The sequence below is a fragment of the Staurois parvus genome, unplaced genomic scaffold, assembly GCF_062004578.1.
Source record: "Staurois parvus isolate SC_StPar_1 unplaced genomic scaffold, SC_StPar_1.0 ptg000013l, whole genome shotgun sequence".
In the NCBI taxonomy this organism is placed as follows: Eukaryota; Metazoa; Chordata; class Amphibia; order Anura; family Ranidae; genus Staurois; species Staurois parvus.
Window position 1 is genome coordinate 10,681,189 of NW_028317809.1, and position 17,975 is coordinate 10,699,163.

The 17,975-nt window shown below is 38.2% G+C and overlaps 1 protein-coding gene across 1 annotated transcript in view; it reads right to left on the bottom strand.

Moving 5' to 3' along the window:
* Positions 1–3,609: 3,609 nt before the first annotated feature.
* Positions 3,610–17,975, bottom strand: part of LOC149473602 (fibrillin-2-like) — a 238,911-nt gene continuing 224,545 nt past the window's right edge. Inside the window, exons 53-65 of the mRNA XM_089675603.1 lie at positions 17,800–17,919; positions 16,597–16,716; positions 16,202–16,333; positions 15,830–15,955; positions 14,695–14,901; positions 14,469–14,594; positions 14,211–14,333; positions 13,791–13,907; positions 13,545–13,673; positions 13,305–13,424; positions 9,478–9,709; positions 8,471–8,639; positions 3,610–6,704 (exon numbers count right to left, since the gene is read on the bottom strand). Coding sequence (XP_089531729.1) covers positions 6,336–6,704; positions 8,471–8,639; positions 9,478–9,709; positions 13,305–13,424; positions 13,545–13,673; positions 13,791–13,907; positions 14,211–14,333; positions 14,469–14,594; positions 14,695–14,901; positions 15,830–15,955; positions 16,202–16,333; positions 16,597–16,716; positions 17,800–17,919 — 2,090 coding nt within the window. The 3' untranslated portion in view covers positions 3,610–6,335. The remainder of the gene's footprint in view (positions 6,705–8,470; positions 8,640–9,477; positions 9,710–13,304; positions 13,425–13,544; positions 13,674–13,790; positions 13,908–14,210; positions 14,334–14,468; positions 14,595–14,694; positions 14,902–15,829; positions 15,956–16,201; positions 16,334–16,596; positions 16,717–17,799; positions 17,920–17,975) is intronic.

Consider the following 17,975-nt stretch of genomic DNA (forward strand, 5'->3'; position numbering starts at 1 on the left):
GATTGTGCAAAATTGTAAAAGTTGCCTCAAGATTGTGCAGAATTTTTAAGGGTGTCTCGAGACTTTGCAGAATTTTTAAGGGTGCCTCGAGACTTTGCAGAATTTTGAAGGGTGCCTCGAGACTTTGCAGAATTTTTAAGGGTGCCTTGACTGAAAAAAGGCTGAGAAACACTGCATCTGGTAATAATCTGTATATAATAATAAAACCATTATTGGAATAAGAAGAAAATAAGAGAATATAAGATGTGTTTTCCTAGCATCACAGATACTTTATTTTAATAAGTACAATTAGCATATCTCTCTTTTCTCATATTTTTAGTATCTGTTCATCATTCCTGAAAAAGTGGCCAAAAGAATCATGAATGTGTTAAAGATGTTTTAAAACGTTATGTGGGGAAACCAAAAAAAACCCAAACATGATAAAAATTAATTTTATCTCTACTTTTTTCCAGGTGACCACTCCAGTAACTAAGGGTATACAATTACCCAGCGTCCCAAATTGGGCTCTTCGAGCGGGGTGATCAGAGACCAGGTCCCAGTTCAGAAACTGCACCGTGGTAGTTCATTGAGGACTAAAAGCTGACAGCCACTAAGGCTAACAGGACTTGAAGTCGCTCATTCACTTTTTTCAAATTTGACAGCTAGTGGGGGAAGACCCCGCTAGCTGTCAAAGTGGGGGCCGGTCTGATCATAACATGTTACACCCTGAATATGGGTGTAACGTAACATGGAATGAAAGGTGAATTTGACCTTTAAATCCCAGGGTATTTTCTTCCCAGGGGAAGTCTCAGTTCTACACATTATGCCTTTTAACATTTGTAGCTTGCCCTAATGTAGTATATATCGTTAGTTTCAGAATAGGGCTCTAGTTTGGCAGCCGATTTGTGTTTATTTTTTTAAAATTGTAAAAAAATAGAAAAAATTTTTTTTTCCTGTAATGTTTCTCAATAACATTTATGCACCTTCAGACATTTACCTTAAAAAGGTTTGTCAATTAAAATTATAGCGCATAAGTGTGATTTCTATGTAACATAGCAGAATATACAGTATATACTGTACAGTGTATAAACTGTATTTGAAAATTGATCAGTCCTGATGTACTGGTCTTAAAATGCTAGAACAGTACATATACCCGCAGATGACCCTGTTTTGGAAAGTAGACAGTCCAAGATACTGTAATTATTAAGAGCCATGGCAAGTTCTTTGAAGTTGTTTTTTTTTGGCAGAAATATTTGGAAAAAAAAATTGAACAACATTTTTTTCACATTTTATTTTGGATACTATCATCAGTGCAGTACAGCATCATCATATGACTGGTGTGGCAGTGATCAGGGATAGTGACTAGTGACAGTATGGGGAAAAAAAGTTTTTATATAAATTTTTTAAAATATTTGTTTCCTTTTTTAACATTTTTTGTTTCCTTTATTTTTACTATTTTTTACAAACTTTCATCAAAGTAGTTCAGTGTCACCATAGTGACACTGTACTACTCTGGGACGTAATCAGGGATTTTTTTGTATACTGTTATTGCTTATAACAGTTACGTTCACTGTTATAAGCAAAAATTTTAGCTGCCATGAATGGGTTAACTTTCATGACAGCTTAGTTGCTGTTGACATGCTGTGATTGGCTATAGCTAATTAAATGGTGCAAGTAGCCAGGTACTATGTGATAGCTGTGGGATAATCACAGCATTACAACAGTAATGAAGCTGTCATGAATGGAAACCCATTCATGACAGTTTGCTTACATAAATATCATGTGATCGCTCTGATTGGTCATAGCAACCACAAAAGCTGCTGGGTACCGTTTGTGATCCACTGTATCCATAGGACACAGCGGTCATGGGACTGCACCACTGCATGCCCCAGGGGGGGGGGTGTCAGTGCGCATTTGCCGGGTGACGTACTAATATGTTGCCCAAACTGGCTGTGCCATCTGTCCACAGTAAAACTACTATGGGTGAGCAGCAAGTGGTTTAATGACCTTTGGCACAGAGAATATGGCGGTGTATCTGGACCATGTTCAGATATGGCTTCCTCTTTGCATGATAGAGCTTTAAGTTGCATTTTTGGATGGTATGGCACATTATTATCCGACAGAGATTTTTGGAAGTTTTCCTGAGCCCATGCAGTGATGTCTGTCACAGAATCATGCCTGTTGTTAACAGCTTCCGTGCTGCCCTATAGCAGAAATACTGCTACAGGGCGGCACAGGTGCGCAAAATTACTTATATATACAGTGCGTACATGAATTTGTCATTCCGGGTAGGGGGTGACCGCCGGGTCCTGGCTGGTGATTTCACACAGGCACCTGGTGATCACCGAGTATCTCCGACGGGGGAGAGACCTGTGTATAAACAACACAGATCTGTCCCGTCTGCTATGCAGAGCCATACAAAGCAGTGTACCTACAAAGAAACACAGCACACACCCTCATAGTAAAACAGCATACAGTTAACCCTTTGATTTCCCAGATGTTAACCCCTTCCTGCTCAGTGCCATTAGTACAATGTCATAGCTTTTTATTAGCACTAATCACTGTATTGGTGTCACTGGGGATGTCAGTGACACCAAGTCAGTTCCCCCCAGTGTCAGAATGCCTAACGCAGTCCCACAGTCCCGCTAAAAGTCGCTGATTGCCGCCATTACTAGTAAAAGAAAAATTTCCAGTATATATACCACCATTTGTAAACTCTTTAACTTTCACATAAACCAATTAATTTACAAGGAATGGGATGTTTTTTTAGCACAGATATGTAGCAGAATACATTTTGACCTAAATTTATGATGAAATTTGAATTTAAATTTTTTTTTACTGGATGTGTTTAACGCAAAAAGTCAAAAATATTGATTTTTTCTCAAAATTATCGGTCTCTTTTTTGCCCCTGTCCATCTTTACTTCTGAGACACTGTGGGGTTTATTTACTAAAGTTGGTTCACTCATAATCTCATGCCCTTCTGCATAGAAACCAATCAGCTTACAGGTTTTATTGAAAGCTTAATTGAACAAGCTGAGGTTAGAAGCTGATTGGCTACCATGCACAGGTGCGCGAGATTCTGAGTGAACCAGTTTTAGTAAATAAACCCTTCTGCCTCTCTGTGATGCCCTTTTTATTCCCAGTCATATTACTGATCTGTTGCCAATTAACCTAATTAGTCAATTGTTCTTCCAGCTCTTCCTTGTTAGTACCACTAACTGTACCTTTCTAGCGTTTTTGGTGCCCTGTCTCAACTTTTTTGAGACATGTTGCTGCCATCAATTTCAAAATTACGGTACATTTTTTTTTTATATTATATATTTTCTCAATTTAAACATTTGATATGTTTTCTATTGTAAATAAAGTACAGGTTTATAAGATTTGCATATCATTGCATTGTTTTTTTATGTAGATTTTTGCACAGCATTCCAAATTTTTTGGAATTGAGGTTTTATATCCACAGTCTCTTAACATTTCCGTAGCATTATATACACTGAATATTATATGTCATTTTCTCATAAAGTCAGGAGACAGACTAGAGGCACCCTAATATGTTTTCCACCAGAGCTTTACACCTATCCCCTTAACTGTCCCAAACACTTTTGATTCAACTTACTGAACACCAAAAATGATATTTTTACCCAAAATAATTTTATTGTTGCTGTTGCTTCTGATACAAAAACACAGTTACGAAAACTTGTACAAAATTATCATATGTGCCTAACAACAAACATAACAACAAATACAGCACACTGTTTGAAATGCAGTATAAAAATGTATCAGACCACATTTGGAAAGAGAAAAAATATCCCCCTCTCCAGAAATAACACTTTTGGCTCAACACAAGACTGGAAAAAAAAAAGATTTTCACAATGACAAGATTTTCTGTAGCACCGTCTAGAAACAGTTTTATTTCACAACATCTCATATTTTGCAAAGCTAGCATCTTTTTCAAGTTTATGATTTTATTTCGCCAACACTTACAGTATTCACACATATTACCAAAAAGTGGCTATTCTTGGGAATTAGAAATTAAAAAAATAAAAAAAACAAAAACAAAACAAAAGTAAAAACGACATGTATCAAATAAAATATATTTACTACAAGAATATGAAATTACAAAAGAGCAACAGTTTACAGTTGTGGTTATACATAAATATTTTTTCTTAAAAAAAAAGGACGTACAGTGCAGTAACCGAGCCATTTGAAGTACTGGATGGGTAAAGCACCATTGTGGGATGGATACAGTATAGTGTCAGGTAGTAGTGTGTGTATTTTATACCGTAATCTAGAATAGCACCATCATTTCTCCAATCTTCTTATTATATTTTATTTAAAAGATAAAGAAGGAACTTTTTGTTAAGAAGCTGCTGCCAGCAAAAGAATATTGACAAGCAATGTCCTGTTCACAATAGTTGGTTTCCCCATTCGGAAATAGCATTTCATTCATGTTTGCAGTGCTGAGCAAGCTGAAGCCAGAGGCGTCTCTCCAGATTTCCCAGTTTCTTGTTTCCCTGCAAACTGGGGAGTTAAAGCAACCCTTTCCTTTTCAAACATTTACAGAAACCACTAAAAATGTAAACTATCCAGTTTATACACAACTCGCTGGTACATAATCAGTGAACAAAATCTGCTCCGGTCTGTTCCCCAAAACTCAGTTATTCCCCTTTTGGATGCTGCCAATCATGCCTCTCACACTGCATAAAGAAGGTGAAGTCAGGCTGTTTATTTAAAAAAAAAAATAAAGGCTCATGAAAGGCACTTCAGCCTTTTTTTTTTTGACAGTCCCATATCACCGTTTTCATGCAGAACAGGACGTATATATCAGTGGGTAGAGGGACTGGTTAAAGATGGAGATGAGGACCTCTCTACCATCAAGTCAACATGTGCATATTAATAGCAGCACTGTTTAGTCTGCTTAACCTGAACATTTAGGGGAACAACATGGTGCATTTAAAAAAAGCTATTTCAGCAGATTATGAGGCTAACACTAAGTTTACAAGCTTGGGGACTGGAAAGCAGACTGTTTTTAAGTCATTGCTTAGGCCATTCCACTTTATTTTGGTGCTATTATAAGGCACAAGTTTCTATTCCAAAGTAAAGTTCTGTCAGTCCATGCTGGCACAAAGGGCTAGGCAAGAAACACTACATTATACTATATTATGTGTACTACCTCTTTGCAGCCTGAGGTAAGAGGCCTACAGTAAATTGATCCAAGGAGGCAGTTTATTGGCTATGCCTCAGACACGGTCGAATATGGTTTGAACAAACTTAGCAATAATACTTAAAGGGATTTTTCCTGAACAAGAAAATAGTGTTTAGAGTGTCATTAAATATCTTAAACCTTCAAAGCACTATTTGTATCCAACTATATTAAACATGGAATATATATTCTGCAGTTTATAAATTAACATAACAATGCTATTACCTATCACTTATTTTTTTATTTTTTCTCAATATAAACAAAGCAAGGCTTCTGCATGAAACATAAGTGATGTGCCTGGTTCATGTGCCTTGCTCATATAGAAGCAGTGCACTCTTGAGTGGTCCCTAGGAGAAAGTTGACTGTTTATTCCTTTGTGGTAGGAGAATTGATTTTAATTGTAAACTACAGTTTGAGGGATCAACAGCATAAAGGCTTTACAAGATGAGAATAGAGAGCTTAAACTGTGAATAAAAATTATTTATATTATTAGCTCTCATCTCTGGCTGCCTACGCTTGCTAGTAGCAATAACGCTGCCATAATTACAGTACAAATATTCAATTCATTTAAACAAAAAAAATTAAAAAATACAAAAACATTCATCATATTAATCTGGGAGTTCCAGTGACCACTCTTACAGTTCACTATGTAATATGAACTTCTTTTAGAAGCACCACATACACAGTATTGTAGCACTCAGATATAAAAAGCTTCTGCTGCAATACTGCTGTTTTCTCAAGGCCACTTGTAAGGCACTTTTAAGGCACTAGAGTCCTTTCTGTCATTGGCATCCATGTTAGAGCTTTTGGTGAAAATAAGGAAGAGCATTTGGAGAATTTGCCCCTCCCTCTGCTTGTACATCCATAACTTTGCTCAGGGCATTAGATGCATCATATCCTTTGATTACTGTGCCCTCCTGTCACTCTTACCCCTCCCATTTTTACATAACAAAAATACTATGAAAATAATCCCAAAATACATATGGACATTGGTCACAGCTGAACTCATATTCCACATTTCCCATCAATCTTATGCCTTAGTGCTGAGGTTCTGACACAAAAGCTTGCTAATTAAAGAGAAGACAGAAGAAGACTTTCTCTATAAATGTAAAGTTCAGATCTTGTGAAGGCCACGTGAGGATTGTTCTGATCTTAATAAAGTTGGATCTGAAGTTTCATCTTGAGTGTTTGGCCTATTTCACCATTGAGGTAGTTGAAGTCTTTTTCATCCTCTAATTTCTGCAGTTCCTTCTTGCGGTATAGAGGCATGCTGGTAATCTCCAGGTTATACAAACCTGGAGTTACCTTTTTGCGGCTAAGATGCAAGAAACTTTGACCCTCTTTCTGATGAATGCGAAAGTTGCTATCCTCATTACCCTGAGAGATGATATATCGTACATGGTTCATTAGTGGCTGCACAGCTGGGATTAAATCCATGATATGCTCTTTGATTGTCAGGTGGGAAATGTTGAAGTTCATCCTAACTGGTCCATCGATGTCAAGGCTATCCATGCTGTGATTCTACGGAAAAATCAAAGACAGACATACATTTTGAGTAGATGTAAAAATGAATAGAATACATTAGGAGAAGCACTACAAAAATGTACAAGACATCATAAGTTGTTAAAACATTGATTTCTTTATAATAGTATGTCTGCTTATAGTAATATGTGTGCTATCCATTTGGTCTTCTCTAGAGTGAGTTGGCAATGAGAGCTGTAGTCAAACTAGAACTGGGTTTCTGCCTATTATACCATCAGAGTGGTCCACAACGTTTAAATGGGTTTTTTTTTAGAGTACCTTATAACCTTTGTGGCACCTTTGGGGTTTAGAGTATAACTAAATACAAAACTTTTCTTTTAGTTTTGGGTAGCGTGTAGAAGGATTAGAACCCCTGTCAGTGTTTATTGCCCTTTGTGCCCCGCTACAGAAATTCATCCTCTCTGTTTGTCCTGTTTACCATTATCATTGAACGTGAAAGTAAAAGAAAATACCAAATTTTGGAATGTCCCTTAAAAAAAAAATATAGGGGAAATCTTTCAATGGGTACACTAGTTCTAGTGACCTTGGTTACCCTAAGGAATTTCCTTAATTTGCAAGGATTTCTTCTCACTTCCTGTTTGGCTATGGGACAGGAAGTATAGGGATATCTCCACAATGGGACACAGATGACAAAAAAAAATCTGAGTGGGGTAATAACCCTCCCTTGCTCTATCCAAAAAAAAAGTTTATAGTTCTACTTTAAAGTATTTAGCCATGCAACAGGTCTTGCTACAATACATTTTCTGTACTTGCATACATCAGAATCATTCAGAACTTTCAAACATAGTTACATAGTCTGGCTGAAAAAAGACTGAAGTCCATCTAGTTCAACCAATAATGCAAACATCCTAAACCACCAACCATAAACCAAACATATTTTCTGGAAGGTAAGCTTTGAGGAGCAAGCCGTACACCAAGCAATACTGCAACATTTTTAACTAGGCAGACTAGATTGATTTATTTAATATAGTCTAGAACTAACTTTTTCTAAAATGATAAGCTGAGCTGTTATTGTGCATTCAAACTGGCCAGCAAGCACTGGGTGAAATCTAGCACTGCAAGTCTTAGCATAGATTAGGGGTCTAAAGTAGGGGTCTTTTTTTTTTATTTCTCCAAGAAATTATGATCTTATACGTATAACCTTTCAGTCATTTGGATAGTGAAGAACTGTTTGGTTTTCTTGTATTAATTCAGGGTAATGCTGGTAAGCATAACATTATATTATATGCATATTCATAAAGAGTTAAATCGGTAGTAAACTGCAGGAAACAAACTGTCATAATGTGCTAGTATGCATTACATATTAGCACATTATGTAGGACTTACCTTAAAACGAAGCCCTCCAATGGTGCGCTGTCACCGCTGCAGAGGCTTCCATCTTCGCCCAGTACTTCTTCCGGGTTTGCGAGCTCCAGCTATCTGACAGGCTGGACAGCGATGACGCCACTTCTGCACATGCGTGCGAGAGTCCCAGGCCACGGCACAGTACTCTGAAGGAACGGCATGGGTAGGCCGTTCCTTCAGAGCACATGTGCTGGCTCTAAAAAAATTAAAGAATATCTCCTAAACAGGGCACATTTAGGAGATATTCATTTTACCTACAGGTAAGCTTTATTATAAGCTTACCTGTAGGTAAAACTAAAAAAAAATGGTTTATTACCACTCTAATAGTGCACTGCTGAGATGCAATTTGAGTGTCCAAGTGTGGGATTATGCCTTCTTATTCTCACTTGTTCATCTCTTACCTCATGTTCCGAGGTGGAATTGGTGCTGCGTCGCTGCCTTCCTCTCTTTGAATACCCATTGACCTTGCACTCATAGCAGTTTTCTGGGGATAAGATGTTTTCCTCATCTTCTTCCACAGGAGCTGGTAGATAAGAACCTTTGCCAAATCCTAAGCCAGACACACAATGCCTGCAAAGCAACATGTACACATCAAGAGAAGCCACTTGACCAAAGGAAGTCTATCAAAAGAGACAGCATTGTTTAAGAAAATACTACCTCTGTGCTTGTTATATTGACTCCCTGGAGCAAACCCCTGTCAGTCACTGATCTTGCACAAGTATACAGGTCAAAAAAATCAGATCTGCATATTGTTGTTGAGTCACAGACTAAAGAAATTTAACTGAGAGGAACAGCATGACATGCATGCAACTAGCATTTTGAAAAGTAGAGGTCAGCAATCTATGCTTTTCTTATACTTTTAGGAAGCAGAGATTCTCCAAGAACAAGAAGCAAGCAGGGTGGTGTTGGGAATTGCAGCAATGAATTGCAGCAATGTGTATATTCATTTTAGGCCAATAATGGGAGTATTTGTGTAGCAAGGAAATGTGTTTTATTGATGTGGCATTTATTGATAAAAAATGAATAGACATTTTAGCCATGACATCCAAAAGTGCAACTTTCACGGAGGTCGTGATGTTTGCTATGTTCAGTGTTAAAATATTCTCATTGTGAAAATTATATGTTTACATTATTCCTTTCCCTTATGCGTATTTGTAATAGTAAAATGGTTGAAATTCGGTTGGCAGATTTGGTGAGGATAAAATCCCAGTCATATAACCAGCCTCTCCTATCATTGGGTATTACTGGTAAAATTCAGTGTGGACTAAATAATGTGGAGTTGAGTTGATAATGGTATCAGCTCTACATTTTAACTAAATCCAGTTGTGTCAAACTGAAGCCTCAGAAGTACAGTATTCTCTGAAGAAAAATCACCCAAAAAATCTTCCTCATTTCTTCTCATGCTTACCCTTGGCCAGCTCGGAAGTATCCTCCAGGACATCCACATTGGTAGCCACCATCTGTGTTGGAACAACCATAGCTACAAGGGTTTGCTCCAGATGAACATTCATCAACATCCTGGCACCCTCCAAAAGACTGGTCAAAATCAAATCCTGAAGGACATATGCATTTGAAGCTTCCCAAAGTGTTGTAGCAGGAGGCAGAACCACAGGTGGATGAGCTGGAACACTCATTCTCATCTAAATGAAAAAAAAAATTAATGGAAGGTGAATGAAAGCTTAGGGGGAAGACAATGTTGCTGTAACTGTTTGAAGTTTCCACTCTGCTACTTAAGCTGTTCTCTACATTACAGCTAGATCGGCCTTTCCTAAGACTGACTTTGGAGTGGCATATCCACAGAGCGTGACCCTGTCTTTGAACATTTACTTTGTGGCACTAGGAGCTACTTCACTGTTTGCACAACTGGGATCCTTTCAAATTTCTCACCATTGCTGATTTTACTGCAGTAAGGTTTAACTCTGATGGACTGAACACCGATGTCATCCACTAGAGGTAGAGCCTGATGGACCATCCTGCTTCTGTTTTGCAAAGCACCATGTGGAACTCCAGTCTATTCCTACTGCCCACCTAGAGTGACCTGGTCACCTACAGCTGTTCCACCCTAATCAACATCAGCTCCCCAGGTTTGTGAGTACCTGAGACTATGAGGATGCAACATGTCTGCACACAAAGAAGGAGCAGTCCCACTGCTATGGGTGACCCCAGCCCATTTTCACTTAGGGGTTTGTGAGGGTGTCTACTTGAAATCTTCTGAGGACACTGGTGTTTGCATTCTGCAAGCCATTCCTGCATTATTTATAAGGTCTAAACCATCAAAGTTTTCTTCAGGTCATCAGGTCATCATTAGGGACCTCCATGTCTGCTTGGGATTTCGTGGCTACATGTTCTTAACTCTTTTTTTGGCCACTGACCCCAGAGGCTTTAAATATAGCCTGCTGCCATCTCCTACAGAGTACCTGACCCTCCCAAGCCTTTAGATCAGGCCAGGCCATTGATCTGAGATCTGGGTCCTACCAGTCTGTCTCTGAAGAGACTGTTTTTATGGCACTACAGTCTTCTGTTGTCACTTCAGAATTTCATGGGGTAATTTAAGACCTTAGTGGTACAGTGCATACTACCTTGCATTTTGCCGCTATATGAGGTATTCTTTTTTTTCCAGACTGGAAGTAGGCAGATGGCTCCTGATCCCTACCTGGGAGCGCGCTGGAACTGTTCCCTTTTGGGAGGGAATTTGTTGAATGGTGGTCTATTCCCATTGTGGTTTCTATATGCTTAACTTTAATTCTACTGACAGGCAGCTAGATTCCCTCCTTAAATCCCAGTTTGAACTAGATGATTCTGTCCTCTGTTCTGTGTTGGCAGGAATCTTAAACTGTCAAACCATGTCATATTGGGATAATTCCCTTAAAGAGATCTCCCCTAGACCAGATAGACCCCTATTTCATGGAGTGTGTGGAACAAATGTGTGGAGCCTTATGCTTCAGTTGTGATGGCTTGTTAAAAGCATCTAAGCTTATGTCCCTCATAGGTCTGATGTCCATACAGATACACAGAACACTCTGGTTGTGCTGTTGAGTTGCTGATGCTAGATCCAAGAAGCATCTGACTCACTTGGCATTCAAAGGATGTTGTCTCTTTGGCACTGCACTTGATACCATGGTCAGTAATGTCACAGGATGTCAGAACAAGCTCCTTCCTCAATGTAGGAGGTCAAGGGAGAGGTGTGCTGAATTCCACCCTTCTCCTTCATCTACTTCTGCAGTAGGTACCCTCAAGCCCTCTGTGCATAACTCCCACTCCCAATACTGCCACCTACCCCTTTAGCTGAAACCCCTCTTTAGTTAACCCCTCTGAGAAGACTTCTACAGGAATGTGTGCCTCCACTTCTATAAAAGGATGACTGAATGTGCATCCTAACTCTGTACAACTAGTTCCTTGTCATTAGGCAGGGAGCTCACCTCTTCTTCTACCTCCCAGGGTGATCTCCCTGTCTCCTGTTTATACCTGACCTATTTCATTCCAGTCTCTATGGGTCGGTTGGTCCTGGTCATGATCCCTCAGCCTCCAAAGGTGACTAGGGTAGGTTCTTTTCCCCACACCTGTGGGATTCCACTTGCTAAAGTGCCTTCATCAAGAGCTACCATTTGGTTCCTCAGAACAGATTATTTCCACTACATTGGGGGATCTTGCCTTTAGAAAATTCTCTGGTTTTTGAAATCCATTGGACATCACCTAGGTGTGGCAGTTCCTTGCAACAGGGGAAATAGCCTCGTTCCTGCACTGGACATTAGGGACAGAATTAGTGGGTCTCATACTGTATCCTTTATACACAATGCCTTGGAAACTGGTTCTCCTCAACTGGTAGATCTGCCCTGAGGGGAGTGCACACCTAGTCAGGAATTTCTTATGATTTCACATGTCCTGGTGGGTATTGGTTGCTCAGATTTTTGCTGGTTCAGGTTCTGCACTCCCATTCGTATGCAGTCCTTCTCTTCTGGCTGTGAACTTTTCTATCCTAGTACTTGCCATCAGGTTGATTCTCTGTTTTCTCCCTTTAGTCATGCTGGCATGTTCTCCTCTATCTTATAGGGGGTTTCACCTCATGTGGGTTCAGATTCAGGTGGCTTTTGGGCTTTATGCAGTCCTCAGTCATCTTCCTGGGACCTGCTAGAGATTGTTGCTGTGTTGCCCATCCCTCAACTGGACTAATTCTGGATGTCCAACTATATCTACATTCCTGTATTCCTCGAGGGATGAAAAAGAAAAGTTCTGTAAAATATTTTTTTTGCAGTCCATTGAGAGAGGTTTCTGTTTATGTTCCTGGTACTGCTTTACCACAAAACTGAGGCATATTGGGTAGAGGAAATGTTATATGGGGACTGGCTTACAGTTTTTCTGTTTATCAGTGTCCAACATCCTGTAGGCAGCATGACCTGACTATATCTGAAATCCTGTGTCCCTCAATGAACTCCAAGAATAATATTTTGTTTACTGTTGTAGTGTGATATGTACAGAGCAAAATTCTCACCAGCAGTCATTGACAGCTATAGGAAATTAAGTGAAGTGACTTTTGGGTATAAGATACTGCAAAAATATTATTACAATGAGCAGATCCATGCAATTAAAACACCAAATTCCACTCGGTGAAATAACATGTGTTATTGTTTAGTTAATTGAACTTACAAGAGCAAAGCAAAAGTGGGTGGAATGCCCAATCAGACAAACTGCTTTTCTCTGGAGGTCAGACATGCTTATTTCAGTAGCATTAATATTTTTTTATTATAAAAACAAAATAGAATGGTGCGCTGCCAATTTGCTGAATAACTACTAAATAATGAGCTGCTGCAGACACGTGTTATGTGTGTTTATTGAAGACTTGCAGCACTGGGAATTAGTCACGTTTTAGTTTGCTTTTATATTCATATTCATTGTCTCTTGTTAGCAGCGCGACACTTTTATCTTTTTCAATATTTTTTTATTCTTCCATATTTACTTTATAAAGAAACCCAAACTGGTGATCTAGTGCTGGCATTTTCTCGAACACTGATGTGCGTGTGTTTATAAAGGTTGGTGATCATTTCAACAGTACCAATGAATGAACATTATTTCTAAATCTTAGCAAACTTTAATTAAAGGAGGTATTTGGAGCTTTAAAAGCCAGGAATACTTTGTAATTCTGGTCCCACTCTTTGTAGAGACAAGCCCTGCTGTGATATACTGTAAATGTGTAAAAAATGACCTTAGACAGTAGTGATGCCTCTTGCATCTACTCACCAACACACTGGTTCCACTGGTAGTGCTGAACATAGCCCTGTGGGCAGCCACAGCGATATCCTCCTAGGACATTCTGGCAGCCATGTTGACAGCGGTGGTTGCCATCACACTCATCCACATCTGAAAAATAAACAATGAACTGCTGCTTAGCTCCATGTAGTATGTGTATCTATCTTCATTGTGCTAGCTATATGAAAAAATAAATACAGAGTGTCAAGGTCAACGGCTATCTTCTCTTACCTTCACAGTTGCTTCCACTGTTATCCAGTGTAAAACCTTTCTGGCACTCACAAGTGTAGCTACCAGGGTTGTTCTGGCACATACCACGGGAGCCGCACATGTTTGGTTGAGCACTGCACTCATTGTTGTCTGTTAAGAATGAAATACTATTATGAATACCTGTAGTTAATAAATATTCTAAGTGATGTGAAATGTACCTGCTATACTATAGAATTATACATTGATAAAAAATATGGAGTTTCTTACCAATGCAGGAGGACTGATGCTGAGTAAAGCCAGGTGGACATTTGCAGTTGAAGCTTCCAATCGTGTTAACACACAGGAACTGGCAGTTGTGCTGCTTGGTGGAACATTCATCCAAATCTGTGGAAGCAGAAGATGCTTTGAGCTACAAGTTTATACTGTATTCATGCTGTTCAACCCCACTATAAAGTAAATAAATTCTGCAGATTTCAGTTGTTTTAAAGCTATATTTAAAGGTTTTCATATAAAGACAATACAGAAAAAACAAAAACATACAAAGCAAAAATTACTTCTAATGTCAATAGATGTCAGTTTTTAGCAGTAAACTGGGATAATAAAAGCTGTTGTTTCCCTGCCTGTTATTTGTTATGGCATATCTTTGTATAGTTAACAGTGAACAAAATAATTTCTGTTCTACTGTACCTTTGCAGGTCTTGCCATCTTCTTGCAAGATGTAGCCTCTTGGACAAGAGCATTGGTAGCTGCCCTCTGTATTTTTGCATATAAAGTTGCAAGGTTTAGGAGACTGAGAGCATTCATCCAGATCTGAAAAAAAACAAACAATTGAGAAATATTCATAATGCTATACCTCAAATATAGCAATATGGTGTATTTTTCAATATGATATTATGAATCTAATACTCAAATGGTTTTGATTCTAGTCATGGTAACATAACTTACCAACACAAGTTGTTCCAGTAATATCTGTAGTGTAGCCCAATTTGCAGTGACAGCGGAAAGACCCAATGGTATTTATGCACTGTCCATTTTTGCACAGGTTAGGAAGCACTTTACATTCATCAATATCTAACGCAAAGGAACAAAATTATAATATATTTCTTATTATAGAAGTCATAACATTCCCATAATAAAATTCTTGTCCATTTCAAAATTCCTCTGCCTTTACCTCTGCCATCAGTAGTAAAGCCAGGGCCATGGGGACACATCTTCTTAAATGGTCCAGTTCCAGGAAGGGGACAGAGTTCACACTGGTTACCCCAGCCTCGCCCTCCATTACAGCAGCATTCTGACTTGGTGACCATGTTGCGATTTGTAGATGAAAGTTGGCACATTGTTTGAAGCACTTCAGTGAAACAAGATCCTTGGCGTGTGTCTAAGGACAAAAACAAATCATTATATTTCTTAACACTTAGCAATAATTAATTCCACAACATTTTTATAACCAGTACAAAAACCCCAGGCACTTTAGTGAACATGTATTTTTAGGAATGTTAATTTATAAATATTATGGTTTTATAAACTATTCTTGCAGATCCTAGTATTAATTACCATTAGTAATCTTGCTGCAGTGACAGAAACCCTCCAACTGATAAGATTACATTGTGTGTGAAAAGTAAGCATTCTACATACTACATACTGTGGCTCCTCTGACACTCAGCTACTTTAATTGTCTTTGTGTTAAGGCTGCACACTATAGTATTTCATGAACATGCATAAAATTGCTAAATTTTGTGTGCATTTATGCAAGGGACAAAAAAAACATGTAACACTTGCAGTGCCATTCATTGTCTTGGCACTCCAAACCTTGCAAAACAGAACAATGTTTGTGAAAAAATGCATGACAAATGTGGCAAAATGCACAGATTAAAACAAAACTGTGAAGCTCAATGCTCAAAAAGGTGCATGAGATATTTGCCGTGTTTTTCTAATGTAGGAAAGTCCATTGAAATGAATAGGCTGCCCTATCCATGTAGTGCAACAAACAATATAATGTGAATGCAGCCTAACAATGTATTGCCCAGTGGATTTTCCATTGAGGTCAAATGGGCAGTACCTTGCTTTAACAATTATGGGGAATCATATTGCTGAAAGTACCTTACTGCAATGGATTTTTGCAACAAGACTTTAATAAAATTGTAACTTTACACACTTTCTGCTGCTGTGCTCTATCTTTCCTCAATATAAAATAGCCTTAAATAATTTTATGCACTTTTACAACACAAGCTAAGAAAATATCAATACTTTGTGTACTGACAAATAGGAAAATGCATTTTTTCTTCAAGTAAAGGACACACACTCACCGATACATTCTGTTCCAGAGGCGCTAACCTGGAAACCTTCATTGCAATCGCACCTGTAACTTCCAATAGTATTAACACAACGCCCATTGGGACAGATTCCAGGCTTGGTACGACATTCATTTTCATCTATTGAAACAGGACAACATAAAGCATTACACCATCAAAATAGTAGACAAAGAACTGCTTTACCTGCAATAATAATTGTCAAAAAAAAGAAAAATTGTTATTCTGAAATAAACATAAAAAAGTAATCACTAAAACAAAAGGTAAATAAATGACTACATTAGAATACATGGGTGGTGAATGTAATAATTGTCTCTAATAAGCAATGTTCATTTTCTCTCTATAAAAATGTCACCGTCCTTGACTTACCCATGCAACCTTCTCCATCTGGGCGCCGCTGCATGCCTGGTGGGCAAATACACATGAATGTACCAATCAGGTTCTTGCACATCATTCCTCTGGATTCACAGTCATGCAGACCTTCTGCACATTCATCCAAATCTGAAATACACAGAGAGCTGTATGAGGTAGGGGTTTTACTGGCAGACATTTACCAAAAGTACCCATCTGAGAATACTAGAAAAAGGAACATAAAGCAGAAATTCAATTCTTTAGGGGCATTAGATTTGAACAATAACACAAGCAAGAAATAATTATACAGGGTAAAATTATTTGGGTAGACATCTATGGTCCTATATAATATTATGGCTAGCAAAGATTGTGAAGAAAATAATGACCTGGAGATTGCAAAAAATAATTTATACCTTTGCACATCCTGCGGTCCTCTCTCAGAGTATATCCAGATGGACATGTGCATTCATATGATCCATAAGTGTTTATGCAGCGGAAAGCACACAGGAGTGGGTTGGTGCACTCATTGATATCTAAAAACAATAAATGGTGTAAAGTATAAATCTAATCTGTATGGGTGTTCACCTCCCTAAAAACACCAGAGCACTGTAACCATAACAGTCCTGTACAAAGATATCAAACAGTGTTACAAAGGATGGTCCTGCTGATAATATTTACAGAATTGGTTCTACTCTGCCGTTTACAATACTGATTGTGTATATCCTGATATCCTTTCAGTAAGGAGCTAGATCAAAACTACTACAGAATTATGGGACACCAAGGGGTTTATTTACTAAAGCTGGAGAGTCCAAAATCAGACTCCCTTCTGCATAGAAACCAATCAGCTTCCAGGTTTCATTGCCAAAGCTTCATTGAACAAGGTGAGGTTAGAAGCTGATTGGTTTCTATGCAGAAGGGAGTCTGATTTTGGACTCTCCAGCTTTAGTAAATAAACCCCCAAGGGTCTGCAGTGAAGAAGGCTTAACAAAGCTTTCTAGAAATGGCCTTTTATTTCCCAGATCGCTGCCAGTAAACTGCAAAATACAGCATGTGGTTTTTACACTTATTTAGATAGTAGAAACTATATTGAATTAAATCAGCCACAATCATTACATACTAAAACAAAGTGATAGGGAGCTATTGATCTGGTCTAATCCAATTATTTTAATTAAGTTACATTAGGGCAAGTCTGGCACTGCATCTGTAACGTGTTACTATTTATTTACTATCATGTGTCTGCTGTCATAGATTGGCACCAGGAAAGGAAAGTTCCGGTAAGTATTTTATACAATTTTCCATTTTTTCTACATTTAGCCAAAAAATAAACTAAAAACATGCATAGCATTCCCCCCTGATAGATACAAATCTTGGTCCTCTGCCATGCTGTTACTAACAAATAGCACTTGGCTGGTGCTTAAAAACAAAGGTCCTCTTAAAACTTCAGACCAGATGAACCTAATGTATCCTTTTATACATATTAAAGGGGTAAAATAAAACGTTATATAAATGGTAGCATTTGTGTATCATATATATATATATATATATATATGTATATATATATTTATATATTTATATTCCTTTGCTTAAGACTGACACGAAATGCTTCCTGTTTTTACCTTCACAAGTCATCATTGGCCCTGGTTCGAAACCTTCATCACAAGCACATTCAAATCCTCCAATCACATTGGAGCATGTTCCATTTCCACATGGGTTTCCAATGGAGCACTCATCCGTATCTGCATAAAGAATATTATATTTTATTTTCCATTGTGCATTTTTAACTAATAAAAAT